This window comes from Maylandia zebra, linkage group LG14 (assembly GCF_041146795.1).
Source record: "Maylandia zebra isolate NMK-2024a linkage group LG14, Mzebra_GT3a, whole genome shotgun sequence".
Taxonomy (NCBI): Eukaryota; Metazoa; Chordata; class Actinopteri; order Cichliformes; family Cichlidae; genus Maylandia; species Maylandia zebra.
The window spans coordinates 23,579,627-23,602,999 of NC_135180.1; the positions used below are offsets into that span (position 1 = coordinate 23,579,627).

A 23,373-nucleotide genomic window follows, 5' to 3' on the forward strand; every position below is an offset into this window, starting at 1 on the left:
ACTTTTTAGTCGTGTGTGGTGTGTGTGTATATGTATATATATATATATATATATACATATACATATACATATATATATATATATACATATACATATACATATATATATGTATATATATATACATATATATATACATATATATATATATACATATATATATATATATATATATACATACATATATATACATACATATATATACATACATATATATACATACACATATATATATACACATATATATACATATATATATACACATATATATATATATATGTATATATATGTATATACATATATATATACATATATATATATATATACATATATATACATACATATATATACATATATATATATACATACATATATATACATACACATATATATACACATATATATATATATATATATATATATATATATATATATATATATATATATATATATATATATATATATATATATATATATATATATGTATATATATATATATATATATTTATATTGTTGGTTTCTCTCTCATCCCTTTCCCAATCTCTCACTCATCCTTGGTATGTTGCTACATTTGTCTCTGTCACTCAGTCTGAAATTAGTTGACTTATAGAGTCTCTTCTTGCCTTCTCTTGTCTCTTTTCATGCTTCTGTTGCTTCTGTATTCCCACCGACCACGTGAGTTTGTCACTTGGAGCTCACTACCGACAGCCGCAGCCCTCCACAACCATGTCCTGATAATTTTTCAGCACAACTCGGTCTTGAGAGTCCAGGTAGAGCAGGGCGATGGGACTGAGAGAGGTTGGGACGCAGCAGGCCCGGGGCACTGCTCCATTCACAGAGTTTACCAGAGTTTGCACCATGGCGTGGCTTGAGGAGTTCATGTGGTCAGCCAAAGGAAAGCGACACTCACCCAGGCAGAAGAAGGCGTCGTAGCCACTGGGTGCAATGATCCACTTTTCCCAGCCCACGTCATTGAAATCTACATATAGTGGATGGCGGCGGCACCTGTTGCGGGAAAGGCGCTTCAGTTTTGCAGAACGACCACCGTTTCTTTTCACCCTTCCACGTTCGCTCCAATTGATTCCTCCTTTGTCATCCGCCCAGCTCGGCACAGTATACCCCATTTTTTTGTCCCTTCCCCAGATTTGGTTTCTATTGAGATCCTTGTTTTTATTCTTGACCCTCGCCTTTGCTCCTTTTCTCCTCTGGCCATTACCAGGGTTTCTTCTGCCATGTTTGACTAAAGCCTGTCCACGGCCATCATGACTGTAAGTAACCAAGAGGGGTCTCTCTTGGGCCCAGCTGTGATCGTCTTGTCCCACAGATCTGCATACCCTCAGGTGTGCCTCTTTTGATTTCTCTGTCCCCTCACTTGCAGCAGAAGAGAGGGTCTGCTCAGGAAGTGAGGTGGTGTTGTTTTCAGGTCTGACCTCCAGGAGGAATCCTAGGCTGCCAGTCCCAGCATGGGCCTTATGTAGGAGTTCTGCACTAAGACTAAAAGCCTCCCAGAAACCACTTGTTTTATAACTACGGAGGCCATTGGTGAGTAACCTTGTTTCCAGCAGAGTGGGCTCAGGGTCCTCATGGTGCTCAGTGAGGTATAGGTTTAGTCTGTGGGGTCCAGGACCCAGAGCTGCTTCGTCACTGCGACGGAGGCGGAGCTCAGCAGAGAGCACACTCTCATCTTGAGGGATGGAAGAGATATTGAAGGAAATGTGCACTCTGGTATGATCCTCTGCACCAAGACTGTTTCCAAGGGGCTCTAAGTGGAAGAGTGACAAAGCAATATAACACTTTAGTAAGACTTTATTTGAGCAATAGCAGGAAAATTGTCAGACTATATAGCGTAGTCAGCAAATAATTTAACATTGTTGTTTTTTTAAAGAAACTTAATAAAAAAAAAATGAAATCTATATCAGATAGATTTTTTTTAAAGAAATTTACATTACATTTACATTATACATTAACCTATAACACTAAAAGCCTTATAGTTACAGCACGTGGGTTAGTTCCTTTATGGATTTTCCTCACAAAAATGCAACATTAACTAATGTCATCCTCTGTATTATCAAATAATTGTACTGGCAAAAGTTGGGAATTCCTTCAGTGGTGCTACAGGATTACCTGAGCCTTCAGATTAGATTAAATGACTGTGTGTGCTCCTCCTTTGTCATTTTCTTAGTTTGGAGCAAACATGTCTGACAGGAATATGCAGTGTTAACTCACTGATGGTTCACTGATAATGAACCATTATCGCAGGTCTGCATTTATTCTAGCTTGTTTGTGCTGAAATAAGGGCAACTGGGAGGCAAATATGATGGCCAGGATAGGCCCAAAAGCAAATGTTTCCCTGGTGAACAGGTTAATCCAACTATGATGAGAAGAGTCCCGAGTCTATATTTTATCGTAGTCTAAATCTGATCTCATACATGTTTTGAAAAAAACTTACTACACTTATCTCGTTTGATAGTGTAGTATCTTATTTTGACTGTTCAAAACTGACATACAAAGACTTGCAAAGGTGTGTTACTGCCATAAAGGTTCAAAGCTAGAATCAGCTCAAACAGATAATTCATATATCATGAATCTAGTTTGACATCAAGAGGAATCACCTGACTACGTGCCATCTAATTGTGTAAGTAAGCTTACCATCGTGGTGGAAGCTGCGTATAGTGTTGGCCTCCTGGATGTGCTGACTGGGGAAATTAAATGAAGGGTCCTCTACTAGATGGTACTGCTGCTGGTGGAAGTGGTAAAGATCCACGAGGTACCGTGGCACTGGCACTCCAGGCCTTGGGTCAGGCTGAGACTGCAGCCCCAGTCGGCTCAAAAGGAGACTCTGGATGGTCTGAGCCAGACCGGGATCCCGGAGTGACGGTGACAAAGCGGAAGGTGTGGGGTGCACCCTGCCATGATCGATCTCGCTGGTGTCTCCACCCTGGCGACCAGACGAGGCATGAGGTAGCAGCAGGACCATGAGGAGCAGGAGGTTAGGAGGGAACATGGTGGACCTGGAGGGAGATGCGCAGGTGAGGAGAGGTAATAAGGTAGAGAACAGAACAGGAAGAGGAAGTGGAAGAAGAAAGGAACGCATACAAAGTAACCTAAACATCAAAGAAAAAAAATTGCGACTTCAGGTCATGCACCACTCTGTCCTTCCTTCTGTGTGTTTTAAATAAGAATTTAAATCATATGACATAATGACACAATATAAAGTATTGCTTGAAATCTGCAAAAGAGATAGCCCCAGAGAGATGCTTCTGGACTCTGTATATTATGCTTATGTCTTCTCCTTCCTGGACACACTAGTTTCTCATCAGTCTTCAGCCTTCATGTGGCATATGTTCAAGAAATTTACCATTCACATGTCCATAAGAAGTTGTTTGCTTGCTACTCCTGGTTGTAGAAACAGTGCTACTTTGTTTTTTCTTTGTTAATTTATTGCAGGCTTCTTCCCCTAGAGATCCATTTATCTCACAGGACACCTAAGCAGCAGTAATTAAACAGTCTCGATCTGTAATTTAATCATGCTGCATGTTTGTGTGTGCTCTACTCTAGTAGTGCTGTTTGTGTGTGTGTGTGGATGCCTGTGATGTGTTTGGTATTTACAGAGACCTGATAGAGTGACATGTAGCCAGATTTTTTTCTTCCTTTTTTTTTTCAAATGACTTGAGAAAATACTTATTCAAGAATTAAGTAGCTTTTTAAAAATATTTTTTATTTGAGGTCTAATTTAATTAACCCCTTAATTATAGGAAGATTAAAGATGTATCTCAGGCATCAAATAGCAGACCTAAATGCTCAGTTTAGTCTGATGTCAGGGTAAATTCTGGTATTTTAATTACAAAAAACAAAAAAAATAGTGCCGCAATAAGTGCTCACTGACTGTAAGCCAGCTGAATAATTGGACTTCATGTCTTCTACAGTGATGTGATCAAAACAAATGAAAGCTTTTAATGTCACAGTTTTGAAAAATATGAGCTTTGGGGCAGCATTACTAGTAATGCCACTGCAAATCAATCAAAACAAATCTGCATTAGTTAAATCATGAATTCAAGGCTGCCGTCATGCACAGAGGTATCCACCACACAATTACAATTGTGTTGTTTTATTTTGCAAATAAAACAAAAAGAAAAGAAAGACAAGAAATGGGACATCCGTAATCTCCCTAGAGTTTAGATGTGCATGCACTGGCATGCTCTGCTCAGCACACACGTTGTATTCCCAACGTTGGGTCATCCACAGTTAGATTCATTTGCACCTGCACAGCCCAGCTGCATGTAACCTCCCTATTTCTTCCATATTCCTGCCTGCTTCACTCACTTACTGCACATACAAATGGGTGAAAAGATTATATTCGCAGTCACTAATTTGACTTGAAACCCACAGATGCTGCAAGAGCACTCTTTTAGCTACACTTGATTGTGTTGGCAGGGCATTCAGTGCTGGAACGCGATCACAGACAGGGGTCACACAAATACTACTGCGACCCGGCCAACACCCTACATCTCTGTAGTATGAGTGTTAATAAGTGAGTGAATAATTGCAAAGCAGCAAGGTAATGGCTAGCTTGACCTGAAAAGGAGCTGAGATGTTAAAGGGTCAGTGCAAAGGTGCAAAACTTGTTTACCAGGCAGAAAAGAAAAATCTGCACTGCAAATCAGATGAACTGCTGCACAGTAAAGAAGAACAGAACAATAAACCCCATCTGCATCTAAATTTATGTCTTTTGCAGGACTTTAAGTTTGGCTTTATCTTTTTTCTCGTCCAAGTGCTCACCTATCTCTCGCTCATTCTCGCTTCTATCTCTTTATCTCTCGCCTGTAAGGGACAGAGAATCGATTAGGGCCTCTACAGCGAGATAACAGAGGAGTTTATGACTGAGTAAACACATAATGACGCTGTAATGACAGCTAATCTTACCACGCTGTCAGAAAAAAGGTTAAAAGGAGGTCACAGGTGTGAAGGTGTGTATTTTTTATGTATATGTGACTGTGGGTATGTGTACTGTGTGTGGTACGTGGCTCAAAGGGCAAGCCTGGGAAAATAAGCCACCTCTAGCGTGGGATTGTTGCTAGCTGGCCATTAAACACCACACCCAGTGCTGTTTCACCTGAGGCAACGCAGCAGAGGACAATTACAGATTAGGAACTGCCGGACAACCTCTCCCATATATTGTGGAGGCTTGTAAAGCAGATTAAGGACAACAACACCACATCTCTCCTGTACTTTCCTCACCTACAAAACCACCCTGAGGTACAAAGGTTAGGTTGTCACACAGAAGGGTGTGTCACAGCTGCAGCGAGGAAGAGGAACAGGGGCAAAAACAGAGAAAGAAGTTTGGAAACAGTGTCCTACACTGCTTTTCAGGCTCTTTGTTTCCTCCCTGGGTGTCTGCCTTATGAATGGTTCAATCCACTTTCAAGGGAGGGCAAAGAGCATCCAGACTTAATTTAGATGTTTTATGTGTTCTGTGCATCTGAGTGGGTGGCACCCAGATGTCAGCTCATTCAAGTTGGCTAGAAAAACTGACATTTTTATGATTACATTCCCCAGTTCCTTATTTTATCTCTGACTTGTTTATACCTTTCCTCTGGCTTAAACAATGAAATGTTCTGGAAGGATAAATGAGGAGAGCCGTATAATGAAGGGGGTCAGGGATAAGGCGAAATGAAAGGTATGGAGTTCAACAGCCGTGTTTGTGTGTCTTTCCCCTCTGTGCTCAGCCTATGAGACTTATTATATGTGACCTGACCTCATGAGCAGACAGCTGAGTGACCCTGGCATGCGGCGGACGAGTGTGGCTGCTGGTCTGCCCCGCGTCTTTCTGAACTCACTGATTAAAACCTCTGACCTCTGACATCCGTTTCTCTTTCTGCCCCTCTTTTTATCTGTTTATTTCAAACTCTGCTCCCTTTCCCCTTCCTCCTTCCTCCTTGCATTCCTTGAACTTTGTCCTTTTGTTGTCATACACCACCGTATATAACCCTGTTTTACTTTTCTTTAAGCACAGTCCCTCATGTCCCCTTCAAACCATCTTTTTTTCCTTTATTCTCTTACATCTTTTGTTCTTCCCTGTTAAAATGTCACTTTTCATGCTTTTCTGCATCACCTTCCCATTTTCCTATGGACTTTCTCCCACTCCATCTCCCCCATTAGTTCCGCTCTTTTTTTCCTAGGTCTTAAAATGAATGGTGTTTTTGCGGAAGAGTGCGGCAGACTGTTGCCGGGCCAGGGGGCCGGAGTGTCACCACAGCCGGCTGATTTATCCACTGCCGCTGTCTTCATGTTACGCCTGGTCCCTCAACTTTCCCTTCCTGTTGTTCTTCCCGTGTTTCTTTTCCTAAATTCCTCCTCTCACTCTCCCTGATTTCTCTCCCCCCCTTCCAAGCTCTCATTTTTCTATGCTGCCGTCCCATTCTTTCAGAACACGATACATGCAGCGTACATGCCACAGGGTTCATTTTCAGGCTCTGAGCTAACTCATTTTCTTGAAACTGTGCCATGTCGGATAGCCTCATGGGTCCAGATATGATGTGCAGTGTGCATATACACACCTGGGATCACTTCTGAGGATACATCTGTACTGGCTAACACTTTTTCCCCCCATTAAAATGTATAAAGTGAACATACAGTCACTATAATTAAATGTGAGGTTAAGCCTGTACCATACTCCCCATACTTAACTCATCATTAATGGTTTACTCTGGGCTGTGGAGTTAATACATAATGGGGGTGGGGTGAAAAATGTCCAAAACAGTTGCAGTTGTGGCTCTACTTTCTGAGGCGTAACAGATGAAATCATTAGAACAATATTCCAGGTAGGCTGCTGTAGAGTTTTATTGGAGTCTATTAGAACAGCACTCTAATTCATCCCAGCTGGACTGATTAGTTGGTTAATGACCCAGGCGTCCATTTCTGCTCTACACATACAGAACATACACGCACTTGGATACAAATGTGTCCGAGCACAGAGCACCACAGAGCTTAAACACAGGCTAACAGCCAGGCAGAGTGAACCTAACACGGAAAAAAACTTGCCAATATATGTAACAGTGAAGGGTTGTAAAAATGTGAGACAACTTTGATATAGATTTAGAGTTAGCTCGAAAACACACTGTTTCCACAGCTTAACTGTAAATTGCTTTTTCTGGCTGGTCACATCTACATGCACATGCCTACGTGCACTGTTTTTTTTTGGCTTAAGTCTCAATTGTGAGGTAGAACAGAGCATCAGTAGTTCAGCATGTATTCACAGCTTGTCTCTTTCATCCTCTGTTCCTCAGCCCGGGATGCTGCACAGAGATCTCACAAGTGCATTGTGGTTAACAGGAGGCCCTACTGAGGCACAACACTGTAACAGCATCAGTGGAAATACTGACATATCTAAGCCATGACTGCTGAAAGCTCAGAGACTGCCCTCGTTGTGCGTCTGACAGCTAAACCGATGTGAAATACAGAACAAAAACACACCTCTGCTTTTCACATTAAAGCTGCTGAGCAATAACACTGAGGGCCAATTCATACTTCGCATGTTGCACAGCGTTGGCGAGTTACGTCATGCTCTTTGAACCCATAATGGGCACATTATTCTCAGACAAGTTGCTTACCTGACAAGAGGTAGATTGAGCAATACAGTGGGCCAGCAGTGTATTCATATACACGAGTGTGTTTTTCCCAGCGGAGACTAATGGTTTCAGCAGTGCAGTTCCTGTGGCCTGTGGTTTGACAGACAGATCTATGCATGTGTGTGTGAGAGACAGAGACAGAGGGACAGGGATGTAGTACTCACGTCCAGGTGTAGTGGGATGTATGCAGAGTCCATGGTTTATCCTTGAGCTCCAGTGTTACGATCCCTCGGCTCTCACTCCCGCTCCTTTGGACAGAATGGAGAAAGTGGACTGTTTACCTCTGTCTCTTTACCTCTCTCAGAGAAGCCAGTGCATGTCTTTCCTATGTCTCTTATGCAAATGTACTGTAGGTAAAGTTGCTTGCTCCATGCTTCTCTCCCTGTCTACTCCCTCGCTCAGCTCCTCATCCTGTTGTCAGTGTCAGATAAGCAAACTCTTAAAAAACATCCACTAGCTTCCCCTCTGCCTGCCTGACCTCTGCTAGTAGGCAACTCCCTTTTCTCTGTCGCCTACACTTCCACCCTTAGTTGTTTAAGACAGACTGGTACCGCTGCTAGAAGTTGCAAGAGGAAAATGTCTGTCTGTCTGTCTGTCTGTACTGTATCACAGGCAACAACTCCTTCTTGTTCCTAAACCTTACTATGTCTCTCTGCTTTCCTCTCCACTCTGTTCCTCCCTTTTGTATCTCCTCCCCCTTCCCTCTCTCTCTTTTCTTGCTCACATACATACACCTACACACACACTCTCTCTCTCTCTGTCTCTCTCTCACACACGCACACACTCTTTTTCCTTCTAGTGTCCAGCTGGTAAACCCAATTTAACTCTAAATGAGTTTCCTGACCACTCAGATTCTCTCAAATAGTGATGTCACTAAGATCGGCCCTAGTACATTTACAGGCTGTTATCTCTCTTTCTCATACACACACGGAAACACGTACACACATACACACCCATACACACACAAACACATGAGCATGAAAACTTAGAGATATGATAATGTGCACGCCATCACAGTAAATAACATCAAAAGAAACATACACATTTAAATGCACAAAACACACACAAATAAATAAATGAAACATGTTCAAGAGGGACTTTAAAGTCAGCACACACATGCAGACTAACTGTTTTCCTCCTTTACCAAACTCACCTGCGGCGTTTCGTTGGCAACATTTGAATTTTTCCGCCAACATGCTCGCAGACAGTCTCTCCATCATTATAAATACGAGGCCTCATTACTCTGAATGAGAGCGAACGGATTCGGGTACAAGACAAAAAGCTATGAATGGATGACTCATAAGAGCTTTCATGAAGTCACCAGAGCTGAGTGCCGTGATTGGATGAAAGTAAACATCGAGGGGAAAAAAAAGAAAAAGAAAGAGGCTGCACTTCTACACTACGCAAGGTGCATTCGTCCTTCCAGCACAGAGCGGGTGGCGGGCTGAATTTGTATTCATGGGGTGGACCCATGAGAAAACGTCTCTTTAGGATGCACCGTCTCACATATTAGATCTCATCTGGAGAATCACTTGCCCACGTTCCTGTGCTCCTCCTCTCTGTACCCTCCACTTGCTCTTCTAGTCCATTCTCGTATAACCCCCCCCCCAAAGAAAAAAAAAAGACTCATTCACAGACCTCATTCATCCCAAGGCTGTGTGACTGTCTCTGTTGCGCTGTTGCTTTTCTCTTGCAATACACACTGCTGTGATCGGAGCATTCAGTCAAAGTTTTTTGAGGTTCGGGATGGTTTGTAGTGAAAGAATCTTTGACCTGTGAAAGAAGAGATTACATAATGTGAGAGATATATTTATGTCCTGTTTGGTGCTTCTCACTACCACTATGCTCCTATTAGAAGCTGGAATGAAAACATTTGTACAAGCAGATCTTCCGTGGTTAGGTTCTTCTAACTCAACATGACCTCTGACCTCCATGAGGAGTGGTTTAATTGGTTTGATTGTGGATACAAAGGAACTTTTTGGCCTTTGCCACCTCTAAACAAATGTCAACTTCACTATCAGTCAGTGTGTAATTTCTTAGACTGACACAATTTCCTTCAATTTCACTTGGTTCTTGGGTCTGTTGTAGCAAAAAGATATTTGAGGGCACATTGGCTCAGATCCATGTTCTCCGAAAACGTTAGAGCACTTATGCAAATATGTGATGTCTTGATAAATCGAGCAGATATTTGAAGTTTACACAGCACCATTCTCGCATGAAAATATCTTAAAAGTTTATTTTGTGACCAGAAAGAGTAATATTTCAAACTCCGCCACTCTGTGTTCCTCCGCCGCAGCCTCCTTTGAGTTTTGGACGAAATGGATTCTGGGATATTGCATTTCGTCATTTCGAGCTGATTGGAGACCAAAACAGCCAATCAGATTTTTTTGCATCCAAGTCTGTGATTGGCTGGTTTTGTGGCACAAATATAACGGTATACAGAAAGAATTGAGCGCGCACAGGCAGAAATGTTGAGAGCGCAAGCAGCACATTGCGAGCAAGCGCAAGTGCAAAACCTGAGCGAGAGGGGCTGCTATTGTGTGTGTGTGTGTGTGTGTGTGTGTGTGTGTGTGTGTGTGTGTGTGTGTGTGTGTATAATAGCAAACACTGGAATACATAATTTGCACGCAGCAATGAATTTTGTTCACTCAAATTTAGCTTTTCTTCGCTCAAAATAAATTTCTCCTCAAAATGCAACACTTGCACCTGCAATTTTTCTTTACGTGCGCTCAGAATACTGGCACAAAAAATAACGCCATATCCACTCTGCTGTTGCAGCAACTTATCTTATCTTATCTTATCTTGTCTTATCCCCTGGTCGCTGGCATCAGGTGAAATGTGTTTATTGGCAGATCATTTATATTTTGTTGGTCCGAGAAACCACAAAGTCCTCCTGATCAATCTGTTATCCTCTTGTATGCTATTCTATTTAACCCCACCTAAATCCTTATCTGCTATTCCAGTTACTTTACCTGTTGGTACTGATTGGTAAGCCAGTCTAATATTAAAACTGATGACCTACCTTACAAACAGCTGTTGTTTTTACTTAATTCAAGGTAAAATATGACAGTTATATCCTAATACTTATAACTCCTAAGTGCTATGTCTTGAAAAGTCTTCTTTTTTGGTGTACTTAGGAAGGCTCTTAATCTGGTACTTGAGATTAATAAAACATGTTGTAGTTGTGGCATATTGTCCTGGAGATCAAACTCAGAAGAAAAACAGAAAGAAAACATAAAGCACAGATTCACAGACCCTTAAATGCACCACTAGGGAGAGTCTCTTAAACCTTGCTGACCCACAGATGGGCCTCTCATTGCAGACTCTATAATTGAGGACAGCTTAAATTTAGGAGGAATGTGTATAAATGATGGAAAGGATATCAAGAATATCACCCATTAAAGAAAATACCACAGCAGTGAGTGTTCCCTTCATCTGTGGTAGGTGTCATTTAGCTCAAGCTAATCAAGAATGTAAACAGGATCTTCTATATATAGGACACTTTAAGACAGAAAGGTGGCTTTAAAGACAATTTTTCAACATTAAAGTAATAGTTAGCCGCAGCTCTGGCTTCACTGAGCGCCTTCCTGAAATGAGCAGTAATCCCAGCCTCCAGCTTTCCCATCCTCTGGAAAAGCTGTCGGCTGCTGTCCCGCTGACTTCCGACGGGGGTGGAGAGAAACTTTTAAAGTAATACCTCACCGCCCTCTTAACAAGCCATCCATCCGTCCCTCATCCCAGTGTTCCCACCTCCATACTGCTCCATCCCTCCATGGACACAGAGTTTGAGGCCTCATCAGGAGAGGAGGGGGGAAGCGGGTATCTGGATTAATTCCCTGTTCAGCCACCCCTTCTCTTCTTCTCTTTTCTTTCACCAAATTGTCCAACATAATAACTTGTTGATTGGCATGATCATCGGTCCTTGGGTGGAAAGGAGAGCCTGGATAGAAAAGTTAACTTGGTGTCATAGTAATAGTAGTAAAAGCTGTAGACACACACATTTGTTTGTTTGTTTGTGTGTATTTTTTTCCATCCATCCATACAGTCTCTTTCGCTTATCCTTATCAAGGATGCTGGAACCTATTGCAGCTACTATAGGGCGAGAGGTGGAGTACACCCTGAGAGAGACAGACAGTCATTCACACCTATGGGCAATTTAGAATCACCAATTAACCTAAGCTCACTGCACGTCTTTGGACTGTGGGAGGAAGCTGGAGCACTTGGAGAAACCAAACAGACACGGGGAGAACATGCAAACTCCACACAGAAAGGCCCCGGCCAGATGGTGGAGTCAAACTCACGACCTTATTGCTGTGAGGAAACTGCTCACCACCATGCCACTGTGCTGTGTGTGGGGTTTTTTTGCATAGTAAATACTTCCCAGTTGATAACATGGGAATTTATGAGTCCTGTTATCCCATCAATAAAAGTCACGACAATCCACATTATCTGCTCAGCTAAACATCTGCTTGTTGAAGTTTTAAGGAAACTGACTGTTGATTTTCAAATTTTTTCACAACTGGATTATTTTTCACTTTTAATTGTTAATTTAATTGCCTAATTGTTGAGTTTACGATATAAAATTGTTAATTTTACATATTAAAATGAACAATTATTAATGTCCACAGCTTTTATGATGTTATTGCTGCTGTAACTTCATGTAGTCAGGATGATATTATTACATTAAACACCCTCAACGTCTTGTCGTTGTCATAAAACGTGAAATCTGAGCTCAGATGTTTTTGTTGAAATGAGAAAATCAGTTTTATATGAAACAATTTAAACATGATCAATGTTTCAGTTAAATATGTTGTGAACTTGAATCATCAACAGCAATCCCAGTCTAATGAGGTGTGTATTCAAATGCATGACTCACTGGCTGAAGGAAGAATAAAAGCATATGTCGTTTATTGGATTATTGAACCAAATAATGATTGGGTGACAAAAGTCCAAATAGAAATGAGCAGGTGGGAAGCATTAAGCCAAGCAGAAACTTAAATTAAATTAAATTTCCCATATAAATAATTATTTTATCCTCTGCTGAATTTGTTTGCTCACTTAGAAGGAAACAGTCTTTAATTTTTATGGTACTTTCATTTTAATGGAGAGAGACAGGACATTAATCATTACATAAAAGTTATAATTGAGTTTCATGTCATTGATTGAAACAAAAAACAACAGACAAAAACAAACTATTTGGTCCCCTACAACCCACCCAGAATTCTGGCTCCCAGTCAGTCAATTATAGATCCTCCAGATCTCAAGTCGTTATGTGTATGAAGCACACCCACCCACAGAATCAGTGTCTTCCATTTAAACCTCTCCAGCACCATGTGCAAGACCAAAGAGCCATCAGAGGATGTCAGTTGTAGACTTGCACAAGTCTGGAATCAATTGCACGACCATCAGCAAAGAGCTTGGTGAGAGGGTGACAGCTGTTGGTGTGGTTATTTGGACATGGATGAAATATAAAATCACTATCAGTTGCCCTCAGTTGCCCCAAAAGTCTCCAGTTCCTGGGAAAAGCTCCTTTGCTGAAATGCAGCTAATGCCATCTACTAGCTATCTACTCTACTGATAGTCATTATTTTTTCATCAATACTGGGCCAAATCTCCTTGTATAATGTAAAAACAATTGCTTTGGTTAAAATGATCAAGAGACCCACGCTGGTCTTTCTCTTCAGCATCAAGCGGACAAATGAAGTAACCCAAATGTTGTTTGTTGCCTGGAAAAGCAAATTTATCAAGAAATCTACTAGAGAATTTGGTTTACTTGTGAGGGATTGTGAGTTTTGGGAAATAGTTTTGAAGAAAGGATTAGAAAAGTAATACAGATTTACAGCTGTGGGAACAAGCCTTTTATTCTGGGCTTTGTTTAAAGCTTTGGACCTTGCACATGTTGATAAAACATATTAATCTACTTTAGCTGAAATTAATAAAACCATGTTTATCTGGGACAGTAGAACACATTTTCTGCAGCTGGGAAATGTTGGAAAGTCACACATTCCTCTGAGTAATCAATCCAGGCTATTAAACCCCCCAAATATAAACCTGTGCGAAAAGGAAAATCACTTTATTTTGAACCATGGAAACAGTTTAAAGGAACGAGTCTGACAGTTTACGGTATTGTACGTAAATGTTTTGTCGTGGTGCAGATGATGTGGAAAGCAGTTATAAAACTAAGCTGTTGTAAAAGTGAAAGCGGTGAAGTGACACTGACAGAACATCAAATTAATGTGAATTGTTGTTTATAGAAATTATGCAACAAACTCAGCTTTATCACTTAGTCATCTGGAGACTTTTTCCAAAATCCTTTGAAGAGCGTTGCTTTGAACAGAGTGAGGTATTAGGAAAAAAAAAATCTTTTGGGAGATCTAACAGCCTCAATTTAAGATGCACCTTTGGTTTAAATGACATGATTTATTATAAATAACCTTTCTGACTTTTAAAACTATGCCGTTGAGTTTACATGGCTTTCTCTACTTCAATTTCAGACACAAACACACATTACAATACTGAAATAGCTTTCAGTATTGTAATGTGTATAGGAGTTTTCCTACTTTTCTTAAACCTTCCTTACTTCCAAAACACCAAAAATATGGAAGCTAAAAGTCGATGGACATTGGTGAGTATCTCAACTTGAAACTGCTTTGCATGATGAAATAAAGCTGTCTGACCAAACATAAATTTAGTCGCAATGCTTACTGTGATTTACCAGTGATAATAATGATAATGATCATCATAAAGGACAACAGATAGATTCCTCTGAAGATTAGACAATCAGCTTGGATATCGTCTCAGATGTTGATGATATTAAGCAGTGTCTTCCCCGGTATATATGGGAATAAACACACACGCACACACACACAAACTTCTTAAGAAGTTTTCTGCCATGTTGTGTTTGTCATGAACAGAAACCAGTTTTCAGACACTGAATGCTTCCAAACACTGCTGCTTCTGTGTTGGACAGATCCAATGGACAAATGAAACACAGGCCTTTGGGCCCAAGATGTGAGATGAGCTGGTCCTATCCTAGAAATAGGATATCTGCGTCTGTCATAACAGAGCCTTCCCACTCAAACCAGTGCTTGAGATTCCACCGGATGCACTCGGAAATATCTTAGAAGTGGATATCCACTATTTTAAGCTAAACGAATATGTCTAGTCTATTTCTGATGAAAGCCATGCCCCCAGCACAGAGCAGGAGATGAGCAGGATGGGGAGACGGGCACAGAAGCAGAGAACATCCAGGAAAATTTCAAAATAAAAGACCCAATGTCTTTAGAGTAGAGTAAACGTTACTGCTTCTGTATCCAGTTTCCAGAGTTACATCTGCCACAAGAGATACAAAACAGACAAAATAGCACATAGAAGAGCTGTATGATGAAACACAGTGAGACACAGGATGGCTTTGAATAGAAAAGAAAGGACGAAAATGTGGTATAAGCTAAAACAAAGATATGCAAAAATTGCCAACAAGTTGAATGCTGAATATCAACCCCAAGTGAGTAGGTGACGAGTGTTTCACCGTTACACACTACAGTTTGTCATAATGAGACAGGCGTATAAAAGTTATAAGGTATGGCATGTAAACCTGTTCAAACTTCAGCAATAAGTGTACAAACTCGACAACACGATTAGAAGTGCTTAGATTGATAGTTTGATGTATCCAGTTAATCCTTAAGCACACTTCAGTGTTTTTAGATGCTGAGTCTGTTTTAGAGGGGAATGACCAAGAAAACCAGGATGATTTGTGAGTACTGCATGCTGGAAAGGACAAATGGATGTCAGAAAAAGAAGTGACGAGAAAGAGCATGGGGGACGAAGATGAGATTTCATTACCAGCTCATACGAAGGAATCCACTCAGCTGAAATGAGCACACATCCTGCCCGAATGTACACAGTCGCACACTGACAGACTATACACAGACACTGTCGCAAAAACAGAGTCTGACTCTTTTCATTCACCAGTAAAGAATTCCAGTGTGCGATAAGATTTCATTCTTTTGTTCTGAGCTCAGTGTTTTTAGTTAGACAGTGGGCCAGACGTGTGTGTGTGTGTCTGGACACCTTGTGTCACGTCTCCTGCCCACACTGAGTCAGTCAGACATACTTAGACTTCACCAGTAAAGACAACAGTGTTGCTAAAGGGGAAATCTGGACTTCACTAATTGTAAATCCAAGATTAAAAGTTGACTCAAAGATTCTGTGAAGTTGGTTTAGGAGATTAGGGTGGCAGAGAGCAGCAGTGGAGGAAGGTCTTAAATACTCATAATATACATGTACGACATATCGTACCTTTTCGGGAACAATACCTGCAACTGAGAACCTGGTCAGTTTTGCTTTTTATGCATTTTCACTGTTACTGTGCTAAATCCTTAGTACAATATATATTTTTATTTAGGCAGTATATTTTCATACTACAAATGTGTTTCTAACTAAAGGTCTCATCTGCTACAGATTTACAGAGTGAATTTTGCTCTATTAACTTTGTACATCCCTTAAATCAAATATATTATAACAGCATTCTTCCATCTGCAACAGACTGGTGACCCATTTAGGGTCCCACCTTTCAACATGTGGGAGCTGTGATATGCTACAGCTCATTTGTGACAATGAAATGAAAAATCAGAGCAAAATCCATCCATCCTTCCATCCATCCATCCATGTATCATGATGAAGAGCTTCGAGAGGCTCGTCATGAGGCACATTAAGACCCGGCTGCCACCTACACTGGACCCACTGCAGTTCGCCTATTAACTGGTCAACACATGACGCCATCACCAGCACCCCCTACATCTTTTTCTCACCCACCTGGACAATAAAGACAGATATGTACGAATGCTGCTCATAGACTTCAGTTCAGCATTCAACACAATCATTCCTCAGCACCTGATTGTAAAACTGAGCCTGCTGGGCCTGAACACCTCCCTCTGCAACTGGATCCTGGACTTTATGACGGAGAGACAGTCCGGATTGGTAACAGCATCTCCAACACCACCACACTGAGCACTGGAGCCCCTCAGGGCTGTGTTCTCGGCCCACTGCTGTTCACGCTGCTGACTCCCAACTGTGCAGCAATGCACAGTTCGAACCATATCATCAAGTTCGCTGATGACACGACTGTGGTGGGTATAATCAGCAAGAACAATGAGTCAGCATACAGAGAGGAAGTTCAACAGCTAATAGACTGATGTAGAGTCAACAACCTGTCTCTAAATGTTGACAAAACAAAAGAGATAATTGTTGACTTCAGGAGAGGAGGAGCGATCACTGTTCACTTAACATCAATGGTTCTGTCTTGTGTTGAACTGTCGCTGTTTTGGGTTTTTTGCAATTTTTGCACACTTACACTTTATGTAGTCCTGTGTTGATTGTCTGTTTAATGCTATATGTAGCACAATGGTCTTGGAGGAGCATTGTCTTGCTTCACTGTGTACTGTACTATTGCACATGGTTGAAATTTCACTAAAGCCACTTGACTTGACTTGCGATACCCAGACCTCTGACTGCCTAGCCACTTCACCCCCTGCTCTTCTGGTGTTGGTCCTGGTGCCGTAGCACAACAACCAACTAAAGAAATAATATTCTTACTGTGAACATGTGATTGTGTCATTGTGAGTAGGACTGTGTATCTTGATTATCTTTGGATAAAGAAGTATTTTAGCTCATTAGTTGGCTTCTTGGACATTTTATAATTCCAACTTTTATAAATAAAGTTATTAAAGTTAATTTTGACTTGTTGGGCTAGTCTCCTTGTAACTTTCTTTACCTTCCATTAACCTTAGCCAATAAAAATCTTAATACCAAACTTTAAATGATTCTTTCCTTCCATTGACCCACCTTACTGGACTATAAAACGTAGTCTATGATAGAAAAAAGGTAGCTACAACCCATACTGTTATTACAGTAAACTCTCCCTATTTTGGGAATTATATGGAAAAGTGTATATTTGCAATTAGGATATCCTAAAGATAATTTATGTCAGGTCTGCTGAATATGCAAAAATGTCAAATTTGTCTACAGGGATATCCACATCTAACCATAGGTTATGTTTCCAGTAATAAAGCAAATGTGAAATAAATTATAATTAATGGTTAATTACATTGTCTTTCCAAGAAAAATATTGGTAGGAAATTATTTGCAATTTGTGGGCTCTTAAAAATAAAACTTTACCAGGTTGTGGATTGAAACAGATACATCATAGCAAGGGCATATCAGTAAATCAGAGACATAAAATGAGAACAAGCTTGAGTGATCCATTTGATTCCTCTGAAATGGAAACAGGAAGTCTGGTGGCCACACTCCTCCTCCACAGAACATTCAAACCAAGGTTAATGTAGAGGCAAAGATGGATTTAGTCTGTGTCTGTGTGTGTGTGTGTGTGTGTGTGTGTGTCTGTGTGTGTGTGTGTGTGTGTGTGTGTGTAAGAGAGAGCGATAGAGAGAAAGAGAAGGAGAGAGAGACAGGCAAGCAATCCTATGAGCTAGTATGCATTCATTATCTTGCTCAAGGGCAAACAGCAACCTACTCACTCCACAAACGACCACTATTGCTGCACAAATTCATTCACAAAGAAACACACACACACACACACACACACACACACACACACACACACACACACACACACACACACACACACACACACACACACTGAGAGAAAGCGAGAGAAAGACAGACTAGATCCCTTATAAACTAACTTTCTTGCCGACTGATAGAGTTCCTTGTTTATCTAAGGTCAATCACATCACATTTAGTTTCATATTTCATTCTGTGGTTAGTTTTTACAGTTCCAAGAGGAAGATTTACCATAAAAAGTTTTAACTATATTATGGAGCGGACTTTATTACAGCTGCTGTTTGCATGCCTTTATATGACAGTTGGATTTTTTTCTAGATGGCTAATCAGACTCTGGTATCAGAGATAAGATGGTGGCATAATTGTCTTTAACATAAAGTGCAAATCTAATGATCTCTGTGTCTGTTTCAAATAGAATTGCTGTTTGAATAATAACAAATATTTTTTTTGTTTGTCAAACAAGAGTAAAGTACTTTCAGTACTCATCAAAATGAATTGGGGTGCCAAAAATCTTAAACTACATTATTTAAGGTCAGTCATTGATCTGAGTTGCAGCAAGACACTATTAAAAATTGTTAATTTAAAAGATAAGCAGTTATGAGGACAGCATGTTTGCAGATGTTTCAGTTTCTACAGCTGTATATATGGCCTTGCTCATTGTAGAAAGCAGATAAGCACACGCACAGCACATGTCTGTTTGGTTGTTGCATGCTGCTGCTTAATTACAGATACAGTATATTACAGGTTTGTATATACATACATGTGTGTGTGGTCAGTAATAACAGGAAGCTGGTCCTCAATGTTGACACAAAGCTGCCCGGGTGACTGGCCGTTTAAAATAAATAAACAAACACACACACGAGTGACCCACTCAAACCACAAGCTGCAGAGTTCTCCATGAGACTAAAAATACAAATTGACGAGCGCTCCACGCCATCAAACCCAAACAGGAACACCTGCAGCTCACCCCTCAGCCCGGCCTTGTTGCCGGGACGACCAGCTACACTGCGTAAAAACAGTTTCTAGTAGGATAAGGAGGGGTGGGAGAGATTTTACAGATGCCAGAGGATTCAGGTGACGATTACTGGAACACAGTTTGCAGACTTACAGCAAAGTTTGAATAAAGTCAAGGAGAGTGAAGAATGAGGAGACAGTCATAGTGTTGGGAGAGAGGTGATAAAATAGAAATATTAAAGAAAAAAAGATCCAAACTGAGAGAGTCTGGATGTGGTTTGAGTGGGAGCTGGTGCTGTTTTTAGAGCCAGCAGGTGGCTGTGGAGCACCAAGGCCACAAGACTCACAGAAGAATGTATGAATATGACTGCGGTAAATCATGCCATAGCCTTCCCAGTGCAGTGGAGAAGTAAAAAAAAAATCAGTGTGAACAAACAAAAACCAACTTTTGACCAGAAGTCTGGACTCTGACTCACATCTGGAACCATTTTTAAGTTTCACTTTCAGTCACTGTTTACTTTGGTTTTCACACACTGTTTGGTTTAGGTTTAAGCACCAAAACTGCTTGGCCAAAAAAAAGGCTGATGGTTTGGGTGTCAAATGTCAAAAAAACAAAAAACAAAAGACAATGTGTCTCACAGTAAGCAGATGTATCTACGTAAAATTTACCAAGCTGAGATGTTTTCCTGTAATCCTTGTTGCTATAGACGCTCATGTTGTTTGCGCTTATATTTTGGGCTCGATTTGTGTTCAACACGTATGGGCTGATTCCATTCAAATCACAGACCCCCTATTTCACCCCCACTTCCAAAGTATTTGGGATGCTGTGTAAAATGGAAATAAAAACAGAATGCACTGATTGGCAAAGCATTAAAACTGAGACATTTTACGTTCTCTCCGGTTACTCCTGCTTCCTCCCTCAGTCCAAAAACATGCAGTTAGTGCGGTAAGGTAATTCTAAATTGTCCATAGGTGTGAATGGTTGTCTGTCATTCTGTGTTAGACTGGTGATCTGTCCAGGGTGTACCCTGCTTTTCACCCTATAACAGGTGGGAAAGGCTCCAGCCAACCTGCAACCCTGATAATTGAAAAAAAAAAAATAAAAAAAATAAAAAAATAGTAGCTCAGTATAGTGATTGGCAGTTGGCAATCAATTTGCAGCATGTGATGTTAACCTCTTAAGCCCCAACTAGATTGGACATACAATATGTAAAGACATACATACTTAGAGAGCCAGAGTTCCTAAGAAATAACGATGGCTACGGATTCAAAAATCAGCAAAATACTGCATTTACAAATTGTGGAAAACCTTTCAGAATAGGATTCCTCCATGTGAAGCTGCAAAAACTTTCATCTACAGTCCATAATTTGATCAACGTTTTCTTAAAATCTGGAGAAATCGCTGTGGGCAAGGGACAAAGCTGAAAATCTTTGGGCCTCAAGAGACAACTGCACTACACTGATTCTGGCATGGAACTAACTGCTCAGTAACTCTGTCATACAAAAACAACACCACATGTGATCATGATCCAGAAACACTGTTGTCTTCTCTGAGACAAAGCTCACTTAAAATGGACTGAGAGAAAGTAGAAAACTTTTCTGTGGTTAGAAAAATGCAAGCTTGAAATCATGGATGCCACATCCTCTGGACTAAAGAGGAGAGTGACCATCCGGCTTGTTATCAGCGCTGGGTTCAAAAGTCTACGCCTCTGGGTCATGTTTCGGCTGTGTGCTGGCAGGAGAAGGACCCAAATGCAAAACTCACCATACAGGAATTAAACTCAAAAAGCTGCTTTATTGCAGAATGGCACAAAAAATATAACAAAACTAAACTGGGACATGGCTAACTAACACACAGCCGGGGAGGGGAACACAGCCATGAGGGTAGATCACAACATGGACACAGAGAAACACAGGGCTTAAATACACAGAGGGAGCAATCAGGGAATAGGTAACAGGAGGGAAACAAAGCTGGGGCAAATCAGACCTAACAAGACAAAGGAAGCAAAACCAGACGTATTTACATGAGACACGGACTTTCAAAGTAAAACAGGAAACATAACACAGAGATGTGAACTTGACAAGGGGATACAGCTTACAGGGGAGACAGAGCAACTAGAGAACACAGAGACATAAACCATAAGACAGAACTCTAAGAAACCAAAGACTAGAAATGATAAATAATATAATAAACTCAAAACCCTGGGTCAACGACCCAGGCATCCTAACACTCTGATGGTATGAGGGTGCATTAGAGTCTATGGAACTGGCAGCTTGCACATCTGGAAAGGCACCATTAACTGAGAGGCATAAAAGGTTTTGTGCTCCCATCCAGACAACATTTTCTTAGGAAAGTAAATAATAAACTACATACTCCATCTAGTACAAGAACATGGTTTCATAGTAGAAGTGTCTGGGTGCTAAACTGGCCTGCTGCAGTCCAGACCTTTCAGCAAATGAAAACATTTGATGCATGATTTAAAAAAAAAATCTAATGCCACAAAGAAGACCCAGGGGTTTTTAGGAACTAGAATCCTATATAAGTAAAAAACTGGGCCAACATTCCTATGCCGGAAGTCCAGAAAGTGGCCTCATCAGTTCCCACACATTTACAGACAAATGCTAACAGTGGTAAACGTGGCCCTATGCCAACTTTTTTGACACACGTTTCTGCAATCAAATTCAAAATTAGCTTTTTTGTTTTTTTAATGGTACTTGTTCTCTGTTTAAACATATACTTACTGTTACTGTTTTCTATTGTGAATAAAATAAGAGAATTGCTAGTCGTTGCATTCAGTTTTTAATTATGTTTTACCTTTTGGGGGGATTGGGGTTGTACCTCACATCTTCAGAGCTTTTTATTTTCTACACTGTGGTTTAGTTATGAAGAAATTTTTGAGAATTGGTATATTTCAGAGGAAGATGTCACACAAAAATAAGCAACATTTCCCAAACATGACCTGCTTTAAAACAAAGCCAACAGAGTGTGAAATTTGAAATGCTTAAACTATCCCATAGAGTGGAAAGCTGTCCTCTCAGGTGGCCATTGATTTCCATGTGCATGCATTTTTGTATCTATGGTTTGAACTTGAGGGAAGCTCAGAGCTTTAATTCAGGATGTGTTGTCTGGCACAGTTAGTGGCCTCTTCTGGGAGGTTAAAATGCCCTCCAACAGCTGCAGCACCTGCTCAGATTTCTCTCCGAGACAGTGTGATAAAATCCAAGTCTCCCTTCATACATAAAATAAAAATGCAGACTCACAATTCATCTGGAGTCATGACTTGACATACATTTTTGTTTTCTGCATGTGTCTGTACATACGCATATGTACTTCATGCACATGTGGGGACATATGTTTGTTCTTTGGTGAAGAAGTGCATGCCTGTCTGAATTTGTGTATTTCCCACGAATAACATACTGTACATACATGAGAGTGTTATTTATGCATCCTCTCTGTGTCTGTAAGTGCGTAAGCTCCAGATGTGTCCCGGGGTCAGAGCAGGGCTGCCCTCTCCAATCCAGATGTGTCCAGGTGTGGCCTTAAGTGTCACGCCAAAGAGAATCTTCTTAATGGCAGAAACAGGTCACAGGTTCACAGATATTTTGTCCTGACTTGTGTCTCAAGAAGAAGAAAAAAAATCACAAAAAAAATAAAAAATCAATCATGTGACAAGCAGGTGCACAGACACTTGACTTGCTGTAGTTTCTACTAAAATGAATGAATGTCTCTGGTCTAAAGTAATCTAGTGATTAATTTCTCTGTTATTATCTTTGGCAGGATATGACTGTCTATTCAGTCCTTACAGCTGTGTCCGTTGATATCTTGAGCAAGGAGGACAGGACCACGCTTAAGGACGGAGATCTGGCAACTTTACAACAGGAAAAGGGCACTCAAGTCTTACATTCTCTGGCACAGCAAATGGAGAGAGCGAGAGAGGAGGAAAGAAAGAGACAAAGAGAAGGAGGCACTAAAGTTTAACAGAATTTTTAAAATGCAGAATTTACTGAGGGGAAATGTGAGTAAAGTTCAGGAAGAACTTGGTGTTTGTTAAGTGTAAGGATTTGGGTTTCGGGGGCATCAGGTCTGTGGTCGGGAACATAAGGAGAAAGGGAAAAAGGAAGATGTGCTCTACTTGTTATCTAGCCTCACTGTTTACTCAGATTCCAGCTCACAGATAGCATCAGCAAATAAGCTGCGGCCAAGTCAACGTGC

At 40.7% G+C, this 23,373-nt stretch overlaps 1 protein-coding gene across 2 annotated transcripts; it reads right to left on the reverse strand.

Annotated features, from left to right (window-relative positions):
* Positions 1-454: 454 nt before the first annotated feature.
* On the reverse strand, positions 455-8,291 carry bmp16 (bone morphogenetic protein 16). 2 transcript variants are annotated; one of them, XM_004543658.5, is made up of 3 exons: positions 7,790-8,291; positions 2,647-3,008; positions 456-1,759 (listed from the first exon to the last, which is right to left on the reverse strand). In XM_004543658.5, exons 2-3 carry the CDS (start codon positions 2,999-3,001, stop codon positions 696-698), a joined length of 1,419 nt encoding a protein of 472 aa, XP_004543715.2. In that variant the 5' UTR covers positions 3,002-3,008; positions 7,790-8,291; the 3' UTR covers positions 456-695. The 2 variants fall into 2 exon arrangements, with proteins under 2 accessions (XP_076729346.1, XP_004543715.2); XM_076873231.1 differs by lacking the exon at positions 7,790-8,291 and having other exon boundaries at positions 455-1,759.
* Between the last annotated feature and the right edge of the window lie 15,082 nt (positions 8,292-23,373).

Bases quoted from the DNA above. Each gene is read 5' to 3' on its own strand.
- bmp16 (XM_076873231.1), bottom strand. From the start codon at position 3,001: ATGTTCCCTCCTAACCTCCTGCTCCTCATGGTCCTGCTGCTACCTCAT. The intron at 1,760-2,646 runs GTAAGCTTACTT...TCTTCCACTTAG, and splicing joins ACGCAGCTTCCACCACGATG to AGCCCCTTGGAAACAGTCTT.